This window comes from Papio anubis, chromosome 12, assembly GCF_008728515.1.
Source record: "Papio anubis isolate 15944 chromosome 12, Panubis1.0, whole genome shotgun sequence".
NCBI lineage: Eukaryota > Metazoa > Chordata > Mammalia > Primates > Cercopithecidae > Papio > Papio anubis.
The window spans coordinates 40688625-40714101 of NC_044987.1; the positions used below are offsets into that span (position 1 = coordinate 40688625).

The 25477-nt window shown below is 39.8% G+C and overlaps 1 protein-coding gene and 2 non-coding genes across 10 annotated transcripts in view; all 3 read right to left on the reverse strand.

Moving 5' to 3' along the window:
* Window positions 1-25477, reverse strand: part of CEP295 (centrosomal protein 295) — a 79612-nt gene that overhangs the window by 6777 nt on the left and 47358 nt on the right. For 7 of the 8 annotated variants that reach the window (XM_003910547.5, XM_017948849.3, XM_009187099.4 and 4 more), the window contains 11 exons: window positions 24160-24312; window positions 8484-8584; window positions 7841-7937; window positions 6594-6839; window positions 5546-5685; window positions 4091-4268; window positions 2332-2993; window positions 1149-1289; window positions 440-536; window positions 188-355; window positions 1-100 (listed from right to left, as the gene is read on the reverse strand). In XM_003910547.5, the coding sequence (XP_003910596.5) occupies window positions 1-100; window positions 188-355; window positions 440-536; window positions 1149-1289; window positions 2332-2993; window positions 4091-4268; window positions 5546-5685; window positions 6594-6839; window positions 7841-7937; window positions 8484-8584; window positions 24160-24312 (2083 nt within the window). The remainder of the gene's footprint in view (window positions 101-187; window positions 356-439; window positions 537-1148; window positions 1290-2331; window positions 2994-4090; window positions 4269-5545; window positions 5686-6593; window positions 6840-7840; window positions 7938-8483; window positions 8585-24159; window positions 24313-25477) is intronic. The other variant, XM_021926441.2, reaches the window with a different exon arrangement.
* LOC116269907 lies at window positions 8025-8094 on the reverse strand. Its single transcript, XR_004177717.1, has one exon. It is a non-coding gene; the product is annotated as a small nucleolar RNA U2-30 (small nucleolar RNA).
* Window positions 8274-8353, reverse strand: LOC116269908. Its single transcript, XR_004177718.1, has one exon. It is a non-coding gene; the product is annotated as a small nucleolar RNA U2-19 (small nucleolar RNA).

Sequence of the window (25477 nt, forward strand, 5' to 3'; positions counted from 1 at the left end):
CTTAGACCCCTTTGGTGCCTTAGAACCTGTGTGGTCTTTCTGTCTTCAGGAAAAGATGCTCTGACTTTATTCACGCCCTTTAGACGACTCACAGATGAACCTGAGGAAAGAAAAATGAAATCAAGTTGTAATCAGAAGGCTTTAAACATTTCAGGGAGTTGTTGAAGATTTTAAAAATTCAACATACTTATAGATGGTTTCTCTTTAACTGTTTTGATTTGAGAATTTTCAGAGAGACGAATTTTATTCCTTATTTCTTTCTCCCTCTGGTGGGATCTCTCCATAAATGATTTTTTTCTCTTTATAAATGCTTCTTGTAAGCTCCCTGGTATAGGTGTAAACCTTTGAGGGGTCTCTGTTGGGGGGAAAAGAAATTTATGACAGAAATAGGCAAAGTATCTACTTTCCATTAGAAGTGTGGAGACCATTCAAGGCTTACCAGTAGATGCTGTCCTTGGTTTTTCTATGGAAAGTTCTGATACAGCTGGATAATCTGAGGCTTCTGTTTCTGATACAAGAGGCAGAAACTCACTCACCTAATGGCAAGAAAGTTGCACGTTTTATTCAACTTTTTGAATGCGCCCCCCCCGCCTTTTTTTTTTTTAAGAAGGGGTCTTGCTCTGTTGTCAGATTAGAATGCAGCGGTATGATCACAGCTCACTGAACCCTCAGTCTTAGCTGGGTCTACAGAGACATGCCACCATGCCTCATTTTTGTATTTTTTAAGGGATTGGGTTTTGCCTTGTTGCCCAGGCTGGTTTTGAACTGGGCTCAGGCTCTACTGCCCTCACACCTCTAGGCCTCTGTTTAGATAGCTTTATTCTTACTGCCTCCCTACTACTGTAGTAAAATTACCAGTTCTGAAGTCATTTTTCAATATCTTGGAATAAGTTTACGTAAAACTTCCAACTTGGCTCTGTAGTTCTGCCAGCCTCGGAGACAGCCATAAATTGGAGTGGGGATTAAAAGAAAATGTAGTGGTTGACAGAATAGTGAAAAAGTTTAAGACAAATTGAGAGTTGGTGGGGGTGTCAGGTTAGTTAAATCCATAGCATAATTCCCTCCAATGAGTGCCTTCTGATAAGTTGTAAGAGACAACTGGTTTGCTCATAATGGGATAAAATAGAAGGAATGCTTATTAAATTTACCTGAAAGCTGTTTTTTGCTTCATTCTCACTCTTTTCTTCTAGGGTTAAATTTGCAAAATCTGTTTCAGCAATACTGATATCACTGGTGCTTACTAAAGTTAGTTCTGGTTCTTCCATTATACCATGGCCAGTTTCTGTTTCCTGTGAACCACAATTAAAAGGAAAACCACGTCAAAATAGCCTTAAAACACTTAAAACTAATAATTTTGTATATAATACATTTTTTGCAAGTGTATATAAATGTGAAAATGGAAGAAGAAAAGCAGTAATTGGCAAAGAGCAACAGATCAGATTTCCTTAGGCTTCTGTAACTCCAGCATTCAGTTGTAGAAATACTGGAGTCAACTTTGGGGAAGAGATGAAATAGTGTGACAATGGACTGAAAGTATCTACCACAATGATTACAAACCTAAATGCTTGTAGTGTTGGGCAAAAAATACAAATGCAGGTTGGCTGGGGCTGTGCAGAACTGTATCCTGTCTAAAGGGAGCAGGGGTTGACTGGGCTGCTGCCAAATGTGGGCCACTGACAGCCAACAGATTATAAGTGTTTCAAAGGAAGTATCTAAACACTGAACAAGAACAAAAGCAGCCAAATAAAACTAAACATGGTTTAGTTGTAATTATTTTCAATCTGTTGTGCTTATTTGTGGAAGGATAAACCACATACTGCTAGATGAAAACCAGTCACCAGTTGACTGGTGTTGAAAGCAAGCAGATTATAAGTTGCTTAGTATGAGGAGCAGGGTTCCAATACTTATTCCAATAATGGATTACATTGCAATGAGGCTCAACACTGAAAGTGCTGAAGCACAGGCAGAACCACCATTTTTCAGGGAAGTTGGAGAAAGGATATCTGAATTGGAAGAAAAAGAATCTTTTGTAAAATACAATCAGAAGACAGCTTTCAAATTTTTAAGTTTCTTCATTATGCTGGATATTTCCAGTGATCACAAGGAATATTAGCAAGTAGTTTTGCTTGTATTTTGTTTCAGGTTTTTCCTGCCAGGCATTGTGGTGTGTCCAAGCTACTTGGGAAGTTGAGGCAGGAGGATCCCTTGATCCTAGGAGTTTGAGTTCAGCCTGGGTAACACAGTGAGATCTTCATCTCTAATATTAAAAGAAAAATATTTTTCCCCAAAAAGGAACTTAAATGTTATTTATACAACACTGATTTCACTTACCCAGACTGGTATAGAGCTCTGTAATGAAAATGATCCAGAACTTGTAAAAAGCTCTGATTGACCTAGTTGAGATAGTTTTTTGGTGATTTTTGGAATGTCTGTTTCAGCTAAATTCTCAAAACATTTTTCATTTTGAGTAGTTAAGGAATATGGTGCCTGAATTGAAGTCCCCATCTCCACTGTTCTTACACATAATCGAGAGTCAATTTCCTCTATCTGTGGATTTATGTCTAAAACCCTACAGGTTTCATTTTTATTATCTTCAGTGAGTCCTTGACTTTGTAAAATTGTAACAACCCCTCTTTTTGATAGTTCTTCAAAGCCCATCCTTTCCTTTCTGCTTTCTAGTTGGTGTTTTATTGAGCACTCAGTAGAGTTAGAACCACATGGAGTGCTATGCTGTACATTTAACTGATCAAATACATTAGCTTCATCAGATGAACTGTAGACTGAACTTAAGTTTCCTACAGAAAGCTGGAAATGAACACTTTTTTTCTTGTTTTGTAGTATTTCAGTATGTTCTTCAGAGGAGTAGTTCTGATTTTTCATGCCTTGGGAAGAATCCCTTGCTTCAATGCTAAAAATACTTGGTAGATCAGCATGTTGGCTCTCCTCCTGTGAAGAATATTCTGGCAGAAGCTGTTCAAAACATTGTTCAGATCCTGCATTAAGAAATTTAAAAACCAGTTAATCATTGTTACATGTTGTAAAACTTGGATACTGACGGTCTAATAGTTTGTCATCCAATTGCAATTGTAGGCATACAAGTTGATGTGTATAAACATGAATACAAAGATAAGCATGGTCATAGTGATTTCTCAAACTACAGCTCACACCAAGTTTTTTTTCTATTAATATTTAATAAGGGCAATATGGCTATAAACTGAAGATGTTTTTCCTTTGTAAGAAGTGAATATGATTTTAATAATAGAAAAGAGAATAAAGCATCCATGTGTCTTTATGTGTATATATAATTTGTACATCCTTGTGTATCTCAATTATGTATGTATGTATATATAATTGTACAAAAAGCTCAAGAATACTTGTTTTCTATGTTGTCAGGCTGGTCTTGAACCCCTGGGCTCCAGGGATCCTCCTGCCTCAGCCTCCCAAAGTGCTAGGATTACAGGCGTGAGCCACTACACTTGGCCTAAGAATACTTAAAACGCTGGGTGTGGTGGCTCACGCCTGTAATCCCAGCACTTTGGGTGGCCAAGATGGTGGATCATCTGAGGTCAGGAGTTCAAGACCAGCCTGACCAACATAGTGAAACCCTGTCTCTACTAAAAATAGAAAATTAGCTGGGTGTGGTGGCACATGCCTGTAATCCCAGCTACTTAGGAGGCTGAGGCAGGAGAATCGCTTGAACCCTGGAGGCAGAGGTTGCGGTGAGCCGAGATCGTGCCATTGCACTCCAGTCTGGGTAACAAGAGTGAAACTCAGTCTCAAAAACAAAACAAAACAAAACAAAAAACCAAAAAAAAAAAAAAAAAAAAATGTAAACTGTTAACTATCATATAATGATTGAGGTAAGGAAATTGAGGAAAAAGAGGCAACACTTTTCCTTTTATTTGATAATGTTCAGTATTGTTTAAAAAAATGCATGTATTACTTCTGTAATTTAAATATTTTTTTAACACCCAGGATAGGGGTGAGAACAGGGGTGAAGACAAACCAAGAGGTGCTAGGCTTAATTTCTAAGGAAATGGATGTAAAAAATCATGAAAAAATTAACTTTTTCTGACTTAGTCGTACATACCCCCAATATTTTCTGTAGCAAAACTGTGTGCTCCAACATGAGCCAAGTTAGTGTCAGGTTGCTGATTCGGGCTTGTGTTAAGAGAAGAATGCATGCTGGTCCTCCTCAGCGCTGTGAAATAAACTGTACTTTTGGATGATCCAGTAGCACAGTGGCTTTCAGATGAAGAATCTGATCTCTGGCAGGAAACAAAAGGGAAAGGCTGAAATACTGATTAGGTATTACCAATTGAATCAATAATCACTGTGTTCCTTTGGTATTACTCTTCCTTAATTACCACTTTACTATGACAGTAATGATTTGCTTTTTCAAATCCGGTTCTTTTCAATCAATATGAAAGAGACTTTAAAATGTCAGGCTATCAGGAAGTGGAAGCAGAAAGACTCAGGTTTAAATCTCAGCTCCTTTGACTGTGTAGGAAGATACTTTAAATTTTGCAAAATTGTATTTACCTTACTGTTTAAATATGTTCCACAATTAAAAGTTGTTATCAAGCCTTTTATGGCATCATACTCCCTAGGTGGAGATAGGTGGATAGGACAAACAAAATTCTAATGCAGCTGTTTTCTTTTTTTTTTTGGAGACGGGGTCTCACTATGTTGTCCAGGCTGGAGTGCAGTGGCATGATCTCAGCTCACTGCAACCTCTGCCTCCCAGGTTCAAGTGGTTCTCAGTCTCCCAAGTAGCTGGGACTACAGGCATGCCACCACCACCACGTTTTTTTTAGCAGAGATGGGGTTTCACCATGTTGGCCAGGCTGATCTCAAACTCCTGTCCTCAAGCAATCCACCCGCCTCAGACTCCCAAAGTGCTGAGATTATAGGTGTGAGCCAACCACACCTGGCCCAATGCAGCTGTTTTCAAACTTGGTTCCACATTAGAATCACTTGGGGAGCTTAAAAAATAGTAATAATAATTAATACTATCCGAGCACTCCCAGAGACTCTGCTTTAATTGGTCTAGGGTGTGTAGTATGGGCAAGAGGATGTATTTATTTATTTATTTATTTATTTTTTATTTAAGTTTTCCATGTGATTCTTTTTTTCTGTTTGTTTCTTTTTTTAAAGACAGGGTCTGGCTCTGTCACCCAGACTGGAGTATAGCGGCACAATCTCAGCTCACTGCAGCCTCTGTCTCCTGGGCTCAAGTGGTCCTCCCACCTCAGCCTCCCGAGTAACTGGGACTCCAGGTGCCCACCACCAGGACTGGCTAATTTTTGTATTTTTAGTAGTGACAAGGTTTTGCCATGTTGGCCAGGCTGGTCTCAAACTCTGGGCCTCAAGTGATCTGCCCACCTTGGGCTCTTAAAGTGCTGGGATTACAGGCATGAGCCACTGTGCCCGGCTTTCCATGTGATTCTAGGTTAAGGTTTAGAAGAACTCTTGTTCCAGTAGGAGAAATGCCTTAAAACTATTTTTAGATATTCACTGCAATGGGACATCTGCTTTAATATACCTGGTAAAAGTCTCTGTTGTCTGGAGAAATCCCAGAGGATGATGATGATAAGTCAAAATCTGGATGTGGTTCTAAGGGTTTAAACAGCTGATGATGCAAATTAGGAAAAATGTGTTCCAATTCTGGAAAGTCAAGGTCAACTGTTGGAATTTTTGAGGGAAAAAAACCATAAATTTATTTTTAAGGTAAACACTAGAAAAGGAATATTAAGAACATATTTATAAAAGCTTATTTTCAGGTAACTCCAGTGTAACAAAAACTTCAGTTTTCCCCCCATAATCAGCAGATGCTTTAAAGTTAAGTCCTATCATGATTATTTCAAAGGTCCAAAAATATGGATCTTCTCAGTGACCAAAACTTTTTAAGTTTTATTTTTAGAGAAATTTAATTTTACATTTTTTTTTTTTTTTAAATAGAGATGGGGTCTCAGTGTTGCCCAGGCTGGTCTTGAAATCCTGGGCTCAAGCAATCCTCCTGCTTCAGCCTCCCAAAGTGCTAGGATTACAAGTATGAACAAACTTTTGACAAATACAAATTTCTATTTCTATAGCCTTATGAGGCCAATTAGGATCAACAGGACATCTGTAACCATTGCTTCAGTATAAGCTTAAAAAAGGAAAAAGGCTCACTGTATTCAGTGTTACTATGGGCCAGACATTGTGCTTTACGTGCACTATCTCATTTAATCTCTAACATTCCTCAAAGATGAAAAAGTAACTTGCCCTTGGTTTTACAGCTAGGAAATGGTCAGGCTATGACTCAAATCCACAACTGTCTGATTTCTGAGCTCCTGCTCTTATTTATCAGTAATACTGTCTCAGCCGTAATAAAAGTTAACTCTGCAATGGTAAAGGAACATTTGCTAATTAATCTCCTGTACGCGTGCCTCAGTGAGTCTAACTGGTTCCAGATCCCTTTTCTCACTAAATGCCCTCAATATTTTCTGTGGTATAACGGTGTTGTAGCAGGCCATAAGAACTTGAAGCTCAAACAATCACTGCATAAAATTAAAAATGACGAAAGGTGAAAACTTAAAAAATAATTTTACCCCGTAAATCTGTTTTTTCAGGTATCAAATTTGCTTCATTAATGTACTTGTCTATCATTTGCCGAAAGCGTGTGTGACCACATGTAGTTTCATCCACTGCAGACAACAGAGATTTATGAACGTCTGAAGAGTTCCGCCACTGATAAATATCTTGTGTTGAAGGAACTATGGAACTTATGTTTGTTTCCTGTTCTTTACTGGCGGTAGATTCTTGCTTGCTATCATCCATGTGCTCTGAAAATGACTCTGAAAATTGAGTTTAATGAAAATATGTAAATAGGTCAGGCGTGGTGGCTCACACCTGTAACACCAGCACTTTGGGAGGCCGAGGCGGGTGGATCATGAGGTCAAGAGATGGAGACCATCTCGCCAACATGGTGAAACCCCGTCTCTACTAAAAATACAAAAATCAGCTGGGCGTGGTGGTGCACACCTGTAGTCCCAGCTACTCTGGAGGCTGAGGCAGGAGAGCCGAGATCACACCATTGCACTCCAGCCTGGCGACAGAGCAAGACTCCATTTCAAAAAAAAAAAAAAAAAGTAATTGACAGCGACACTATATTCCTTTTAATGTAATATTCCTTATACACATACTGTACTGGGTACTTCCTTACAGACATATTTTAGTGGAGAGGCATGGTGATACATGTTGTTAAGAGATCAGTACAACCATGAAATTTGCTCAGATAGGTTTCCACTGAATGGAAAAATATATTAGCAACTGCTTCTCAAAAGTGTTGTTGGGGATCCACAGAGCATCCCTGTTACTTCCAGTAATGTTTAGAATACCATACGCTCCAATCTTTTGCTGGGTGTGAATATTTTATTTTATTTTTTGAGACAGGGTTTCACTACGTTGCTCAGGCGGGAGTGCAGTGGTGCGATTGTGGCTCATTGCAGCCTTGACCTCCCAGGCTCAAGCGATCCCCTTACCTCAGCCTCCTGAGTAGCTGGGACTACAGGCACATACCACCACACCTGGCTAACTTTTGTATTTTTTGTAGAGATGGGGTTCTACCATGTTACCCAGGATGGTCTCAAACTTCTGGGCTCAAGTGATCCTCCCACCTCAAGGTGCTGGGATTACAGGCATGAGCCACCACGCCCAGCCATACTTTACTTTTGAGATTTAGAGGAACAGTTCCCCAAGGTGTATCACAAAAAACCAATGCTTCCTTCCATCACTGTACTGCAACTCAACTGGTGCTGGTCTTTCAAGTTATTTATAAACATTTTGACCTTATTACCTGGATCTGTAAGGCTCAAATCTGTGTTTTCATAACTTAAAAGGCTTCCAGTGGAAACGGTTACTGAAGATAATGGCTCATGAGAAAGTGTTTTAGCCTAGAAATTAAGGGGAATATCAGATCACAATGTAGCAAGTAGTATGTAGGAAAACCTCAAATTACCAACCCCAGCAGTTGTCATTTCTGAGCTCAGGTCAAGTGTAGAAACCTTCATAGTTACAAAGATCAGTAGTAAAACCTTTTCATCATTGCCCAGAAATGATTAGGCTTTCACAGACATACATACGCACCCCCCCACCCTCAATCTCATTCATTCCTACAGCTGTTATCTTTATAAACACATGTGCATGCACACACACACACATACACACACCCACACACACACACTCCCAACATATGCCCTTATTGTTTTACATTGTTTTATAGTTTTGCTTCTCAGAACTGTAGAGATCATGCATCAGGTAGACTGGAAAGCCTTCTGATGCTCAGATTTGGCTAGTTTCATCATTGATCCACTTCAGTAAAAGCAGATCTCAGATAATATGGACTTTAATGTTATAATATAGCTTCTGTAAACTAAACAGAAGACAATATCAAAGCCAAACAGCTCTAAAAATCGAGTGAACATTAAGACATTACTAACCTTATCATCTGGCTTCACAGTTGGACCCAAATATGTATGTTCTTCCTCCACAGCATAACTTAACACTGCATGATTTTCAACAACAGATTCCTTCACCTTAACTGAAAAACGGATTTTGGAGTTCAACATGGGAGAAAAATATAGTTGGGATAGGACAAATCAAATTCTTAGCACCACAGGACACTATTCCCTGCTTTTCTACAATCTACTGTCTCATTTTGCTTCTTAAAGTTGTATTTTCTTAGATGAAAGAAAAAATTCACCTTATTTGTTAAAAACATTTCACTAGTCAGTTTTTCCTGGAAAACTGTGGCTATTGTTATTTTATGAATAAAATGCTTTAAGAAATTTGAATATTAGGTCTACAAGCTAGAAAAGAACCAGTGTGATGAGAAATGCTTTTGCCACTATTTTAAGTGGAAAAGCAAGAATATTAAATCATAAACACAGTATCGTCCTAAAGATGAGAAAACATGCATATAAAAGAGACAATAAAGAAAACACCAGTGCCCGGCACAGTGGCTTACACCTGTAATCCCAGCACTTTGGGAGGCTGAGGTGGGCAGATCACTTGAGCTCAAGAGTTCGAGACCAGCTTAGGCAACATGGTGAAACCTCATCTCTACAAAAATTACAAAAGTTAGCCCGGCGTGATGGCAGGCACCTGTAGTCCCAGCTACTCAGGAGACTGAGGTGGAAGGGCGGCTTGCTTGAGCCTGGGAGGCAGAGGTTGTAATGAACCAAGAATGTGCCATTGCACTCCAGCCTCTGCAACAGAGCCAAACTCTGTCTCAAAAAAACACACCAAACTGTAGCCAGTGGTTGTTTATGAATGGTAGCACAAGGAGTAATTTTTACTTGTACTGTACCTTTTAGTGCCTTCTATTATTTTATTTCATTATTTTAGAGACAGAATTTTGTTGTTTCCCAGGCTGGTCTTGAACTCCTAGCCTGAAGTGATCCTCCTGCCTTAGCCTCCTGTGTAGCTGGGATTATAGGCATGAGCCACTACGCCCAGCTTTTTTTTTTACAGCTTTCTAAATTCACAATGAACGTATATTACTTTTATGATGAATTATTCCTAATTATATTTGATATATATTAAAACATTAAAATTATACTTTCTGTCTCATATTAACAACTCATGTATTATGAGCTTATTTTCCTTCTTATTCCAAGTGACCAACTGACACTTGTGCGAAAGCTCACCAAGACATATTGTAGTCTGTGGCTCTGAAAAATACAATTAAAACTGCTTCACTGAATATAAACAAAATTCTGCTTCATAATCTCAATGATATTAGAAGGTATGCACATTAGAGGCATATTTCTTAAATGTTTAAGAATTATTAATCATTCATTTTATTTTTTTAAAGACTAATCAAGTGCAGTAGTGAGAAGAGGGAAAAGAATATAACAAAGAGTTCGATCTGTGACTGTAAATAATCAATTGAGATAACTCATTACATTCGGACCAGGAGAATTAGTTTTCAAATGTAGACCTAGTAAACAAACAGATAGGCACGGTGGCTCACCCCTGTAGTCCCAGCAACTCAGGAGGTTGAGGTTGGAGGATTGCTTAAGGTCAGTAGTTTCAGACCAGTCTGTACAACCTAGGAAGACCTCATCTCTACAAAAAAATAAAAAATTAGCTGGGCATGGTGGCATGCTCCTGTAATCCTAGCTATCTCGGAGGCTGAGGCAGGTGGATGGTTTGAGCTCAGGATTTTGGATTTTGAATGAGCTATGACACCACTGCACTCCAGCCTGGGCAACAGTGTGAACAACTGTGCCTTGAAACAAAACAAAACAAAAAAAACAGGAAAAAATAATAAAATAATAAAATAAAAATAAAAAAAACCTCACACACACATGTACACATCTATCTGTGAGTACAGATATTTATTCATAAAATAATATATATTATGGTTAATGAAGCAGAAACAAAGCTAATAGCAAATCTTTGTCTTTTTTTTTTTTGAGACAGTCTCACTCTGTCACCCAGGCTAGAGTGCAGAGGCACAATCTTGGCTCACTGTAACCTCTGCCTCCCAAGTTCAAGAGATTCTTCTGCCTCAGCCTCCCGAGTATCTGGGACTAGGTGCGCACCAGCACGCCTGGCTAATTATTGTATTTTTAGTAGAGATGGGGTTTCACCATATTGGCCAGGCTGGTCTTGAACTCATTCCTTGTGATCTGCCCACCTCGGCCTCCCAAAGTGCTGGGATTACAGGTGTGAGCCACCGCGCCTGGCTGGTATTTGTCTTTAAATACAATATATTTTTTGGATGACAGGGTCTTGCTCTGTTGCCCAGGTTGGCTGGTGAAATTTTATAGTGAGATTTTATTTTTTCTTCTATTCGTAAGCAGCTCATTTTAAAAGCTAACTGGGAAATGAGAAGCTAATCTGGGTTGTTCAATTCAATAATAATAATTACAATTATTTACTGTTATCTGTAATATACCTAGAAGACTCCCTCAGTGGAGGGATGAATGAATAAGACAGCATTTGTGTAGTAGTAAGAAGTGAAAAATAAAAGTGAGAGAAAGGAGCAAGATCAGAGTCACTGAAGATGTTCAAAGATTCAGTGGATAGGTCCCTGAAAGCTGAAGAGAAATAACTGTCATATTTGGGATGTGGTTCACTGATAACAGTTCCTAAAAAGGGAAAGTGACATAATGAAAGTAACACCTTACTGTTATCTTTTCATGCCATGCAGGAAAGCACCATTTCCTGTTTTCCTACAAAGGCAGATAGTACAAAGCTTGCAGTTAGTGGCTCCATCTTAAAAAATCTATTAAATCAAGGTGTGGGGTGGAAACAATGGAACAGTAGTAACAAGACAGACCTTTCTAAAATGGAAACAATCTGGGCCAGGCATGGTGGCTCACGCCTATGATCCCAACACTTTGGGACGCCAAGGTGAGAGGACTGCTCAAGCCTAGGAGGAGTTCAAGACCAGTCTGGACAGCACAGTGAGACCCTGTCTCTACAAAAAATTAAAAAATTAGCCGTTGGGGTGGTGCATGCCTGTAGTCCTAGCTACTCTGGAGGCTGAGGTGGGAGGATCAATTTAGCCTGGGAGGTCAAGGCAGCAATGAGCTGTGGTTGTGCCACTGCACTCTAGCCTAGGTGACAGAGCAAGACCCTGTCTTAAAATAGAATAAAATAAAATTGAAACAATCTGAATCTGGGAATGATTCTGAGAAAGAGAAAAGGTGTCCCTGGTATCCAGGAGCTGACCAGACACTATCAGGTAGGCCCTGGTGTTCTGTTAAACATCAACAATTCCATGGAATGCCAATCTCAGAAACGGCCACTCTGTGACCATGATAAAGAAAAAAAAAATGAGACCCTTTGTAACCACATCTGAACACAGACAAAACCATGAATACTGTCTAAACCACAAGAATGGCCAAGCATTCCCTCATCCTGGCTAATAGGAGTGACTGCTGCTGTTTTACCAGTTACAACTTTAGCTTCACTTCCATTCATACCACCTCCTAGACAAGAACTTTTCAGGTACCGAAACAGAATTACTCCTGCTTCCTGACAACATCCAATACTAATAATCAAAAAGCCCTGTTTCCTCGAATCCTTCTCCCAATCCCCTAAAACAAGCGCAAATCCTGTAAGTCCTTTCTAAATATCCATTTACTGAGATGCCTCGTGGTTGCCCAGGGTATGCATTCCCCCTCACTGCAACAGGTCAGCCACTCAGCTTTGTTCAACTATAGTTGTGTTCCTCGTAGTCTTTAGCTAGAGGATATCAACGAGTAGAATAAAAAGAAAATGCAAATATCCATTGTGTAAATAAAAAAGAGTAATGCGGGGGCGGGGTGGGGGTAGAGCTAGAGAGATGAATAGAAGCTTCCACCAACTGTCCTCATCACAGTAACTTCAAAGTTGGCAACTGAGGTGGGAAATTAAAGAAAAATAAAATTAAAAAGAAAGAGAAATAAGCTTTCCTGTATTAGGCTGACTTGTCCCAGAGGCAGCAACAGGCACAGCCCAGACCCAGGAAAAGTCTTAATAATATTATCTAATGTGCTCTGGAGACTCTCCCTCCCAGCACTCCCTCAACATAAGGAGAAGAAAAACAAGTTTTCCTTTGTTTTATAGTATGAGTTTATAGATTCTTGTTCTCTGTAACTAATAACTTCAAGTATTCTGGTTTTTTTTTTTGAGACGGAGTCTTGCTCTGTCGCCCAGGCCGGAGTGCAGTGGCGCGATCTCAGCTCACTGCAAGCTCTGCCTCCTGGGTTCACACCATTCTCCTGCCTCAGCCTCCCGAGTAGCTGGGACTACAGGTGCCCGCCACCACGCCCGGCTAATTTTTTTGTATTTTTAGTAGAGACGGAGTTTCACCATGTTAGCTAGGATGGTCTCGATCTCCTGACCTTGTAATCTGCTGGCCTCAGACTCCCAAAGTGCTGGAATTACAGGCGAGTCACCGTGCCCGGCCAAGTATTCTGTTTTATCTAAGAATTACAACGAAGGTCATGAGAAGCCTAAGCAGGCCTGAACTACAGCTGTCTGGGCACCATAGTGAAGGTTATGAGATAAACCAGTGCAAGGCTCTTCAGAGCAAAACTAGATAATGGACATCCGGGCTGCATAGCAACGGTTTATGAACCTGTTACAATTTGATTAACTGTCTTTGTCCTGCCTCTGTATCCCTGCTTTCACGCTGCTGTAAGCTTGCTTCGAGCTAGCCCACCCTCTTTTGTGAAGTGTGTATAAAAGCCAAGTATTGTCTTTGTTCTGCACCCAGTCTTTGGACATTGAGTCTGCTGGGTCTGAGTGCACTCAATAATAAAGACATCCTCCTGTATACACCCCAAGTACTGTATACATCCTTCTGTATACACTCTCTCTTGTCCTCCTGTATACACCCCAAGTACTGTATACATCCTCCTGTATACACTCTCTCTGGTCCTCCTGATTCCGCAACAGCAACTATATAAAAAAGTACCTTCATATGAACCAAAAATCAGGTGAGCAATCACAGTGCTTGGTTTTCACTTCATATCACTGACAGAGGCACTGAAGAGGACAGCAAAGACAGTCTTGAAATGCCAACACCACCCTTCCCTCATCTCCAGACAGTGGCCACATGGTGCGGAAAGAGAATCTGCATGCTTGGGGGAAGGAGAGCCCAGCCATTCTGGGACTTTGCATTGGAACTCAGTGTGGCCAGCACCAGGCAGAACTCAGCAAATGCCCATGGAGGGAGCATTTAGACCAGCCCTAGCCAGAGGGGAAGTACCCACTCTAGCAGTTGGAAGTTGAGTTTTGGCAAGTCTTGTCACTGCGGGCTAAATTTAGTGCCCTGGAGTCCTAAATAAACTTGAAAGGCTGTTTAGGCCACAAAGACTGCAACTCCTAGGCAAGTCCTAGTGCTGTGCTGAGCTCAGAGCCTGTAGACTTGGAGGGGTCACACGACCTAGTGAAAACCAGCTAGGGTGGCGAAGGGAGTGCTTGTGCCACCCCTCCCCAAATCCCAGGCAGCACAGCTCACAGCTTCAAAAGAGACCCCTTCCTTTGGCTTGAGGAGGGAAGGGGGAAGAATAAAGAGGACTTTGTTTTGCAAACTGAATACCCACTCAGTCACAGAAGAATAAGACACTGGGTGGATTTATGAGGTCCCCATACTAGGACCTAGCTGTTGGATGACATTTATAGACACATCCTGGGCTAGAAGAGAATCTGCTGCCTTGAAAGGAAGGATCCAGTCCTGGCAGGACTCATCACCTGCTGACTAAAAAGCCCTTGGGTCCTAGCAGTGGAAGCCAGGTAGTATATGCCATGGGCCTTAGGTGAGACTCTGAGACATGCTGGCTTCATGTGTGACCCAGCATATTCATAGCTGTGATGGCTATAAGAGACTCCTGTTTGAGAAAAGCAGAGGGAAGAATAAAGGGGACTTTGCCTTGCAGTTTAGGTACCAGCTTGGCCACAGTGGGGAGTAGCACCAAGTGGGATCTTGAGGTCCCCGATTCCAGGCCTTGGCTCTTAGATGCCATCTCTGTTGCGAGAAGTCAGGGACCTCGAACGGAGGGACCAGCTGAAGCAGCGGCAGAACCACATAAATTGTGAAGATTTCATGGACATTTATTAGTTCCCCAAATTAATACTTTTATAATTTCTTACGCCTGTCTTTACTGCAATCTCTGAACATAAATTGTGAAGATTTCATGGACATTTATCACTTCCCCAATCAATACTCTTGTGATCTCCTATGCCTGTCTTTAATCTCTTAATCCCGACATCTTCATAAGCTGAGGATGTATGTTGCCTCAGGACCCTGTGATGATTGTGCTAACTGCACAAATTGTTTGTAGAGCATGTTGTGTTTAAACAATATGAAATTTGGGCACCTTAAGAACTGGATAACAGCGATTTTCAGGGAACAAGGGAGATAACCTTAAAGTCTGGCTGCCTGTGGGCCAGGCAGGACAGAGCCATATTTCTCTTACTGAGGGAAGAGAGAGACCCTCTCTTACTGTTTTATATTGTTTTATACTCAGTACCTGTTTTAAGAAAAAAAACAAGAAAGTGAAACCAGACAGGCAGCCTGGCGCCAGGCTTGAAACCAGGCCGGGGCCTGCCTGGCCTAAACCTAGTAGTTAAAAATCAACTACATTGTATAGAAGAATATTGTGAAACTCCCTGTTCTGTTCTGTTTCACTCTGACCACCAGTGCATAAAACCCCTGTCACATATCCCTTAGATTGCTCAATCAATTACGACCCTTTCATGTAAAATCTTTAGTATTGTGAGACCTTAAAAGGGACAGAAATTGTGCACTCGGGGAGCTCAGATTTTAAAACGGTAGCTTGCCGATGGTCCCAGCTGAATAAAGCCCTTCCTTCTACAACTCGGTGTCTGAGAGGTTTTGTCTGCGGCTCATCCTGCTACATTATTACCGAAAACGGGTAAGAGAAATGTTGCTGAATTCTTTCCCCAATAAGGAATATTAATAATAAACAGCCACAGGAAAAGACTGCATTCCCAGGGTGGGGCCTCTAAAATGGCTGCCCTGGGAGTGTCTGCCTTTATGCAGTTGTAGATAGGGATGAAGCACATCCTAGTCTCCTGCGGCGCCCCCAGGCTTGCTAGGATTAGGAAATTCCAGTCTGGTGAAGTCTCATCAGACCGGTTCTCTGCTCTTGAACCCTGACAATGCATGCACAGCAGGACATGGAAGTTCATTAGTGATTCTAGTTTCTCCCTGACCTGCTGCCTTGTGATCTTTTGTTGCCCTTGAAGCATGTGATCTCTGTGACCCACACCCTATTCGTGCACTCCCTCCCTTTTGAAAATTGCTAATAAGAACTTGCTGGTTTTACGGCTCAGGGGGCATCATGGAACCTGCCAACATATGATGTCTCCCCCGGATACCCAGCTTTAAAATTTCTCTCTTTTGTACTGTCTCCCTTTATTTCTCAGACCAGCCAACACTTAGGGAAACAGAAAAGAACCTATGTGAAATATCGGGGCCTGGTTTCCCCCAATACTGAACCTACCCTGGGTCAGAGAGGAGGAAGCCCACTGCCCTGAAGAGTCCCATGCCTGGCAGCATTCACAACAAGCTAACTGAAGAGCCATTGGGCCTTAAGTGATTATCAGTAGTACCATGACAGTACTCTCCATAGGCCTGTGGTGGTGGTGGACAAGGGGAGACTCCTTTGCCTAGGGAAGGGAAGGGAACAGTGGAAAGGACTTTTGGTTTTGGTGCCTGCTTAGCCACAGTAGAGTACCCGATAGAGTTCTAAAGATTCTGATTCCAGGCACTGGCTCCCAGACAACACCTCTGGATTTGCCCAGGGCCACTTGCTGCCCTGAAGGGAAGGATGTAAGACGAGCTGGCTTCACCACCTGCTGACTGCAGAGCCCTAGGGCCTTGAATGAAGGCCTTGATGGTAGGCAGGTAGTGGTTGCAGTGGGCCTTGGCAAGAGAGACACTATTTGTTTGGGAGACAGGAAGGTAAAGAATAAGTCTCTGCTGGGTAGTCCAGAGAATTCTTCTGGATCTTATCCAAGACCACCAGGGCAGTACCTCTATGAGTCTGCAAGAACTACAGTGTTACTGAGCTTGTGGTATCCCCTAATGAAGACATGGCTGCAGGGACCAAAAACTTAGATCACAACACCGAAGCCCCTTTGAATACTCAGAAAACTGTACCAAGATGGATGTGTACAAGCAAGCCCAGACTGCAAAGACTATAAGAAATACCTAACTCTTGGCAGGGCATGGTGGCTCATGCCGGTAATTCTAGCACTTTGGGAGGCTGAGGCAGGTGGAACATGAGGTCAAGAGATTGAGACCATCCTGGCCAACATGGTGAAACCCCGTCTCTATTAAAAATACAAAAATTATCTGGGCGTGGTGGCACGTGCCTGTAGTCCCAGCTACTTGGGTGGCTGAGGCAGGAGAATTGCCTCAACCTGGGAGGCAGAAGTTGCAGTGAGCTGAGATCGTGCCACTGCATTTCAGCCTGGTGACAGAACAAGACTCCGTCTCAAAAAAAAAAAAAAAAAAAGAAAAAAATACCTAACTTTTTAATGCCCTGGTACAAATGAACATCTACAAGCATTAAGACCATACAGGAAAACATGACCTCGCCAAACTAAATAAGGGACAAGGGGCCAATCCCAGAGACACAGATATGTGACATTTCAGACAGAGAATTCAAAGATAGCTGTTTTGAGGAAACAAAGAAACTCAAGATAACACAGAGAAGGAATTCAGAATCTTATCAGATAAATAAAATGAAGACAGTGAAACAGTTAAAAAGAATCAAGCAGAAATTCTGGAGCTGAAAAATGCAATGGACATACTGAAGAATGGATCAGTCTCTTAATAGTAGAACTGATCAAGCACAAGAATGAATTACTGAACTTGAAGACAGGTTATTTGAAAACGCACAGAGGAGACAAAAGATAAGAGAATTAAAAAGAATGAAGCACGCCTACAAGATCTAGAAAATAGCTTTAAAAGGGTAAATCTACAAGTTATTGGCCTTAAAGAAAAGGTAGAGAGACAGGGAGAGAAAGTATGTTCAAAGGGATAATAATAGAGAACTTCCCAAACCTAGTGGAAAATATCAGTATTCAAGTACAAGAGGAATAGAGAACACCAAGCAGATTTAACCCAAGGAAGACTACCTCAAGGCATTGAATAATCAAATTCCCAAAGGTGAAGGATAAAGAAAGAATCCTAAAAGCAGCAAGAGAAAAATAAACAAATAATATACAATGGAGCTCCAATATCTGGCAGCAGACTTTTCAGTGGAAACCTTACAGGCCAGGAGAGAGCGGCATGACACATTAAAAGTGCAGAAGGAAAAAAACTTTTACCCTAGAATAGTATATCTGGCAAAAATATCCGTCAAAAGTAAAGGTGAAACAAAGACTTTCCTAGACAAATAAAAGCTGAGGGATTTCATCAAAACCAGACCTGTCCTACAAGGGATAATCAAGGGGGTTCTTCAATAGGAAAGAAAACATTAGTAAGCAATAAAGAATGATCTGAAGGTACAAAAATCATTGGTAATAGTACACAGAAATACACAGAATATTATAAAACTGTAATTGTTTTGTGTAAACTAATCATACTTAAACAGAAAGACAAAAAGATGAACAGATAAAAAATAATAAGTACAACTTTTCAAGATATAGACAGTACAATAAGACATAAATAGAAACAACAGAAAGTTAAAAAGCAGGGACAGAAAGTTGAAGTACAGGGTTTTTATTAGTTTTCTCTTTGTTTATGCAGTCATTGTTAAGTTGTCATCAGTTTTAAATAATGGGTTATAAGATATTATCTGCAAGCTTCAGGGTAACCTCAAAAACATACAACAGATACACAAAAAACAAAAGGCAAGAAATCAAAACATACCACCAGAGAAAATCACATTCACTAAAACAACAATAACAACAACAACAAAACAGAAGAAAGAAAAGTAGGAAGAGAAGACCACAAAATAACCAGAAAACAAATAACAAAGTGACAAAAGTAAATCATTACTTATCAATAATAACATTCAATGTAAATGGACTAAACTCTCCAAGCAAAAGACATACTGTGGCTGAATGGCAAAAAAAAAAACAAGATCCAATGATCCAATGATCTGTTACCTATAAGAAATACACTTCACCTATAAAGAAACACAGACTGAAAACAAAAACATGGAAAAAGAGGCAAATGGAAACCAAAAAACAGCAGGAGTAGCAATACTTACATGAGAAAAAATAGACTTTGGCCAGGTGTGGTGGCTTATGCCTGTAATCCCAGCAGTTTGGGAGGTCCAGGTGGGCAGATCACCTGAGGTCAGGAGTTCGAGACCAGACTGGCCAATATGGCGAAACCCTATCTCTACTAAAAATACAAAAATTAGCCAGATGTGGTGACACATGCCTGTAATCCAAGCTACTTGGGAGGCTGAAGCAGGAGAATCGCTTGAACCCAGGAGGCGGAGGTTGTAGTGAGCCAAGATCCTACCACTGTACTCCATACTCCAGCCTCGGTGACAGAGAAAGAAAAAAAAAAAGACTTCAAGACAAAAACTATAGAAAGAGAAAAAGCAGATCATTATATAATGAAAAGGGGTTAGTTCAGCAAGAGGATATAACAATTATAAATATATATGCACCCAACACTGGAGCATCCAGATATATAAGGCAAATATTATTACAGCTAAAGAGATAGCTAGACCCCAGTAAAATAATAGCTAGAGATCTCAACATCCCACTTTCAGCATTGGACAGATCTTCCAGACAGAAAATCAACAAAGAAACATTGGGCTTAATCTTCACCATAGACCAAATGGACCTAATAGATATTTACAGAACATTTCATCCAATGGCTACAGAATACATAGTCTTCTCCTCAGCACATGTATCATTGTCAGAGATAGACCACGTGTTAGGCCCCAAAACAAGGCTTAAAACATTCAAAACAAACAAACAAACAAACAAACAAACTCAAATAGACCAGGGGTGGTGACTTACGCCTGTAATCCCAGCACTTTGGGAGGCTGAGGTGGACGGATCACTTGTTCCTGGGCGGTCAGGAGTTTGAGACCAGCCTGGCCAATATGGTTGAAACTCCATCTATACTAAAAATACAAAAATTAGCTAAGCATGGTGGCACATGCCTGCAGTCCCAGTTATTCGGGAGGCAGAGGCAGAAGAATTGCCTTAGCCCGGGAGGTTGAGGCTGCAGTGGGACAAGATCGTGCCACTGCACTCCAGCCTGGATGACAGAGCTAGACTCTGTCTCAAAACAAAAACAAAAACAAAAACAAAACTGAAATAATAACACTTATCTTTTCTGACCACAGTGGAATAAAACTAGAAACCAGTAATAAGATAAAAACTATACAAACACATGGAAATTAAAGCAGTAGGCTCCTGAATGACCAGTGGGTCAATGAAGAGACTAACAAAGAAACTGAAAATTTCTTGAAACAAATGATAATGGAGACACAACATACCCAAACTTATGAAATACAGTAAAAGCAGTACTAAGAGGGAAATTTATAGCTATAAGTATCTACATAAAACAAGAAGAAAAATTTCAAATGAACAACCTAAAAATGCATCTTAAAAAACTAGAAAAGCAAGAGTAAATCAAACCTAAGGTTGGTGGAAGAAAAGAAACAATAAAGATCAGAGGAGAAATAAATGAAAGGGAAATGAATAAAATAATCCAAAAGATCAAGAAATCAAAAATTGGTTTTATGAAAAGATTTTAAAAATTGACAAATCTTTAGCCAGACTAATTATTAAAAAAAGGAGAAGACCCAAATAAATAAAATCAGAAATGAAAAAGGAGACATTATAACAGGTACTGCAGAAATTTAAAGGATCATTAGAGACTACTATTAGCAACTATATGCCAAAATTGGAAAACTAGAAGAAATGAATAAATTCCTAGACACATACAACCTACCAAGGTTGAACCATGAAGAAATCCAAAACCTGAGTAGACCAAGAACGAGTAATGAGATCAAAGCTGAAATAAAAAGTCTCCCAGCAAAGAAAAGCTCAGGACACTATCACTTCACCACTGAATTTTACTGAACACTTAAAGACAAACTAATACCAATCCCACTCAAACTATTCTGAAAAACAGAAGAGGAAGAAATACTGCCAAACTCATTCCGCAAGGCCAGTATTTCCCTAATCCCCAAACCAGACAAAGACGCAATAAAATAAAATTTACAAGTCAATATCTCTGATGCATACTGATGCAAAAATCCTCAATAAAATACTAGCAATCAAATTCAACAACACATTAAAACGGTCATTCATTACGACCTAGTGGAATTTATCCCGGGGATGCGAGGATGGTTCAATGTATGCAAAACAAACAATGTGATATATCCTATCAACAGAATGAAGGACAAAAACCACATGATCATTTCAATGGATGCTAGAAAAGCATCTGATAAAATTCAACATTCCTTCATGATAAAAACCTTAAAAAACTGGGTACAGAAGGAATATACCACAATAAAAGCCATATATGACAGACCTACAGCTAGTATCATACCAAATAGGGAAAAACCTGAAAGCCTTTCCTCTAAGATCTGAAACACAAGGATGCCCACTTTCACCACAGCATTTTTATATGCCAAAAGCACATCACCTGAAAAGGAAATCAAGAAAGTAATCCCATTTACTATAGCTACAAAGAAAATTAAATACCTAGGAATTAACAAAAGAAGTGAAAGATTTCTACAACGAAAATTGTAAAAGATTGATGGAAGAAATTAAAGAGGACACACAAAAAATGGAAAGATATTCCATGTTCCTGGATTGGAAGAATCCCAACATTATTAAAATGTCCATACTATCCAAAACAATCTGCAGATTCAATGCAAGCCCTATCAAAATACCAATGACATTCTTCATAGAAATAGAAAAAAAATCTTAAAATTTATATGCGACCACAAAAGACTCAGAATAGCCAAAGCTATCCTGAGCAAAAAGAACAAAACTGGAGGAATCTACCTAACTTCAAATTATACTACAGAGTTACAGTAATCAAAAAAGGATGGTACTAGCATAAAAATAGACACACACAGATCAATGGAACAGAATAGAGAACCCAGGAACAATTTCATACATTTACTGTGTACTCAGTTTTGAGAAAGGTGCCAAGAACATACATGGAGGAACAGAGAGTCTCTTCAGTAAATGGTGCTGGGAAAACCGGATATCCATATACAGAAGAATAAAACTAGACCCCTGTCTCTCACCATATACAAAAATCAAACAAAAATGGATTTAAGATTTAAATTTAAGATCTCAAACTTGAAGCTACTAAAATAAAACACTGGGGAAACCCTCCAGGTCACTGGTCTGGGCAAAGGATTTCTTGAGCAATACCCCACAAGCACAGGAAACGAAAGCAAAAATGGACAAACGGAATCACATCAAATTAAAAAGCTTTTGCACAGCAAAGGAAACAATCAACCAAGTGAAGAGACAACCAATAGGATGGGAGAAAATGTTTGTAATTACCCATCCATCTGGCAAGGGATTCATAACCAGAATATATAAGGAGCTCAAACAACTCTGTAGGAAAAAATCTAATTATCTGATTAAAAAATGGGCAGAAAATCCGAACAGACATTTCTCAGAAGAAGAAAATGGCAAACAGGCATATGAAAAGGTGCTCAATCAACACCAATGATCACTAGAGAAATGCAAATCAAAACTACTTTGAGATATCCTCCCAGTCCAGTTAAAATGGCTTTTATCTGAGACTGGTAATAATGAATGTTTTGCAAAGATGTGGTGAGAAGGGAACACCGTTGGTGGGAATGTAAATTAGTACAACCACTATGAAGAGCAGTTTGGACGTTCCTCAAAAAACTAAAAATATTGCTACCATATGATTCAGCAATCCTGCTGCTAGGTATATACCCAAAGAAAGGAAATCAGTATACTGAGGAGATATCTGCACTCCCATGTTAACTGCAGCCAAGATTTGGAAGTGACCTAAGTGTCCATCAACAAACAAATGGATAAAGAAAATGTGGCACACACCACAATGGAGTACAATTCAGTCATAAAAAGGAACAAGATCATGTCATCTGCAATAACATGGATGGAACTGGAGGTTATTATGTTAAGTGAAATAAGCCAGGCACAGAAAGACAAACTTCATATGTTTTCACTTATTTGTGGGAACTCAAAATTAAGACAATTGAACTCAAGGAGATAGAGAGTAGAACAATGAGTTATCGGAGGCTGGGAAGTGTAGTTGGGGGTCGTTTGGGGAGTGGGGATGGTTAATGGGCACAAATAAGCAGTTAGATAGAATAAAATCTAGTATTTGCTAGCACAACAGGGTGACTATAGTGAATAATTTCATTGTACATTTTGCAATAACTAAAACTGTAATTGAATTGTTTGTAATTAAGTATAAATGCTTGAGGTGATGGATACCCCATTTACCATGATGTGAATATTATACATTGTATACCACTATCAAACTATCCCATATACCCCATAAATAGGTACACCTACTATGTAACCACAAAAATTAAAAATTAAAAAATAATCTGTTTTATTTTAAAATGTCAAAAATTATAGTTCACTGAAAATTATATCCTTTACAGTTATTTTAATCCACAATTTAAAGAGGAGATATTGAAGTTAATTTTTTTATAAACCCTCAAAAGAATATCCCTTTCCTTCATCTCTCATTCCACTCAACTATAGATACAAGTAAGATATCAATTATCTAAGTAGATGTACAGCTAAAATAAAAATAAATCTGGCTATAAAATGTAACTTCTCTCTTTTTTTGAGATGGAGTCTCGCTCTGTCGCCCAGGCTGGAGTGCAGTGGCTTGATCTCGGCTCACTGCAAGCTCCACCTCCCAGGTTCACACCATTCTCCTGCCTAGCTGGGACTACAGGCGCCCACCACCACACCTGCCCATTTTTTGTATTTTTAGTACAGACAGGGTTTCATGGTGTTAGCCAGGATGGTCTCAATCTCCTGACCTCATGATCTGCCAGCCTTTGCCTCCCATAGTGCTGGGATTACAGGCGTGAGCCACTGTGCCTGGCCAAAATGTAACTTCTTAAAAGATGCCTTACAACTAATAAAATAGTACTACAATTATGCTTTGTAGGATCAGTACACAAATTATATATAAAATATCCTCTGTTATATATATATAAATTCAGAAGTGAGAAGATTAACATTGGCTGTCTTTGGGTGTTAGGATGAAGTGATTTAAATATTTTTCCTTGTAATTATCTTTATTTTCCAAATATTTAGAAATAAACATAAACGAGCTTATTTAGAATGCCCACAGATAGACTTTTTAAAATATTTAACAGTACTTAATTAGATATGGATTGTTACAAATAAGCTTAAAGATAAAATTTACGGATGCTGCCAATTGTATAAAACTCATACCTTGATAAACTTCTTACTGGTATTTAGTAAAACAATTTAAAAGCAAAATTACTCATTTAACGACTGCATAGAAAAATATAGTAAGGGTGCATCGTAACGATTCCATTAACAGCAGTAACTAAAGTTATTTACCATTTTCCACCATTACAAATAACAAAATAATAAATATCTTTTGTCCATGTATCCTTGTGCATACAATTCTACTTTCCATTTATTTCTCACCTGCTTCATCATAGTCATCACCACAGACATTCTCTTGGCCAACCTGTTGAAGACAACTAAATGGATCACAGGCCAATGGGCTCCCAAAGAAACTTTGTTCTCGGCTTATTGAGACTCTCAGGGGGTCTCTGTCTTGATAAATACCTGGTTTACCTGGGGGAAAAAAAAATTTCCACTTCAGTTTCTGGAACTATTAATAGCTAGAACTAAAGTGCCAATTTAGATTATGGGTAGAAATCTAAACCCCTAAAGACTTAAAGTACATAGCAAGAAAATAATTCCTTATCTTTCACAGTCAGGCTTTTACATTATTTGTACTCAATTTTTTTTTTTTTTTGAGACGGAGTCTCGCTGTGTCTCCCAGGCTGGAGTGCAGTGGCGTGATCTCCTCACTGCAAGCTCCGCCTCCCGGGTTCACGCCATTCTCCCGCCCTCAGCCTCCCAAGTAGCTGAGACTACAGGCGCCCGCCACCACGCCCGGCTAGTTTTTTGTATTTTTAGTAGAGACGGGGTTTCACCATGTTAGCCAGGATAGTCTCGATCTCCTGACCTCGTGATCCACCCGCCTCGGCCTCCCAAAGTGCTGGGATTACAGGCTTGAGCCACCGCGCCCGGCCATTATTTGTACTCAATTTTACTAAGCTTTTAATGATGCTGCTACCTCACCACATCAGATTATGCCCCAGTATTGACTAATCACAAAGAAAATTCATGGAGAATTTACCAGCCATTATAACATGCATTCACAATTTATATATAAAGTTCAAAAATAACCACAACTAATTTGTGGTATAAGAATCAAGATATGGTTTAGAAGAGAGGGGATGATAACTGGGAAGGTAAAAGAGAAGTGTTTACTGGGTTCTCTAATGTTCCACTTCTTGACCTGGTGGTGTTTACATGGGTGTGATTATTACAGTGATAAACCACTGAAACAAACATGATTTGTGCACTTCTTTGAAGGTTATATTTTGATAAAGCATCCCCCCAAAAACTGGGGAATTAAGCGTGCTAGGCACTACTACAAAAGGACTATATGCAGCAGGAAACTAAAAACAGAACATTTAAGACTATGTACTTGGAAGAGTTATATCCCTCTCCTGAGATCCCTGTCCATCAACAACATCTCCAGAGGAAACTAAAGGTTTATTCTCCGGAGAAACCGAATCTGATACACTCTGGGGTCCAGGGGATCAGACACAGAAAGGAGGCAAGAGTGGAAGGGGGTGACAGAATGCCATAAGGAAATCAGAGGGCATTAAAACAAAGTCTGTATCCTCAATCCAGATCTCCTAGGTCTGGCTCAATAATATCAACA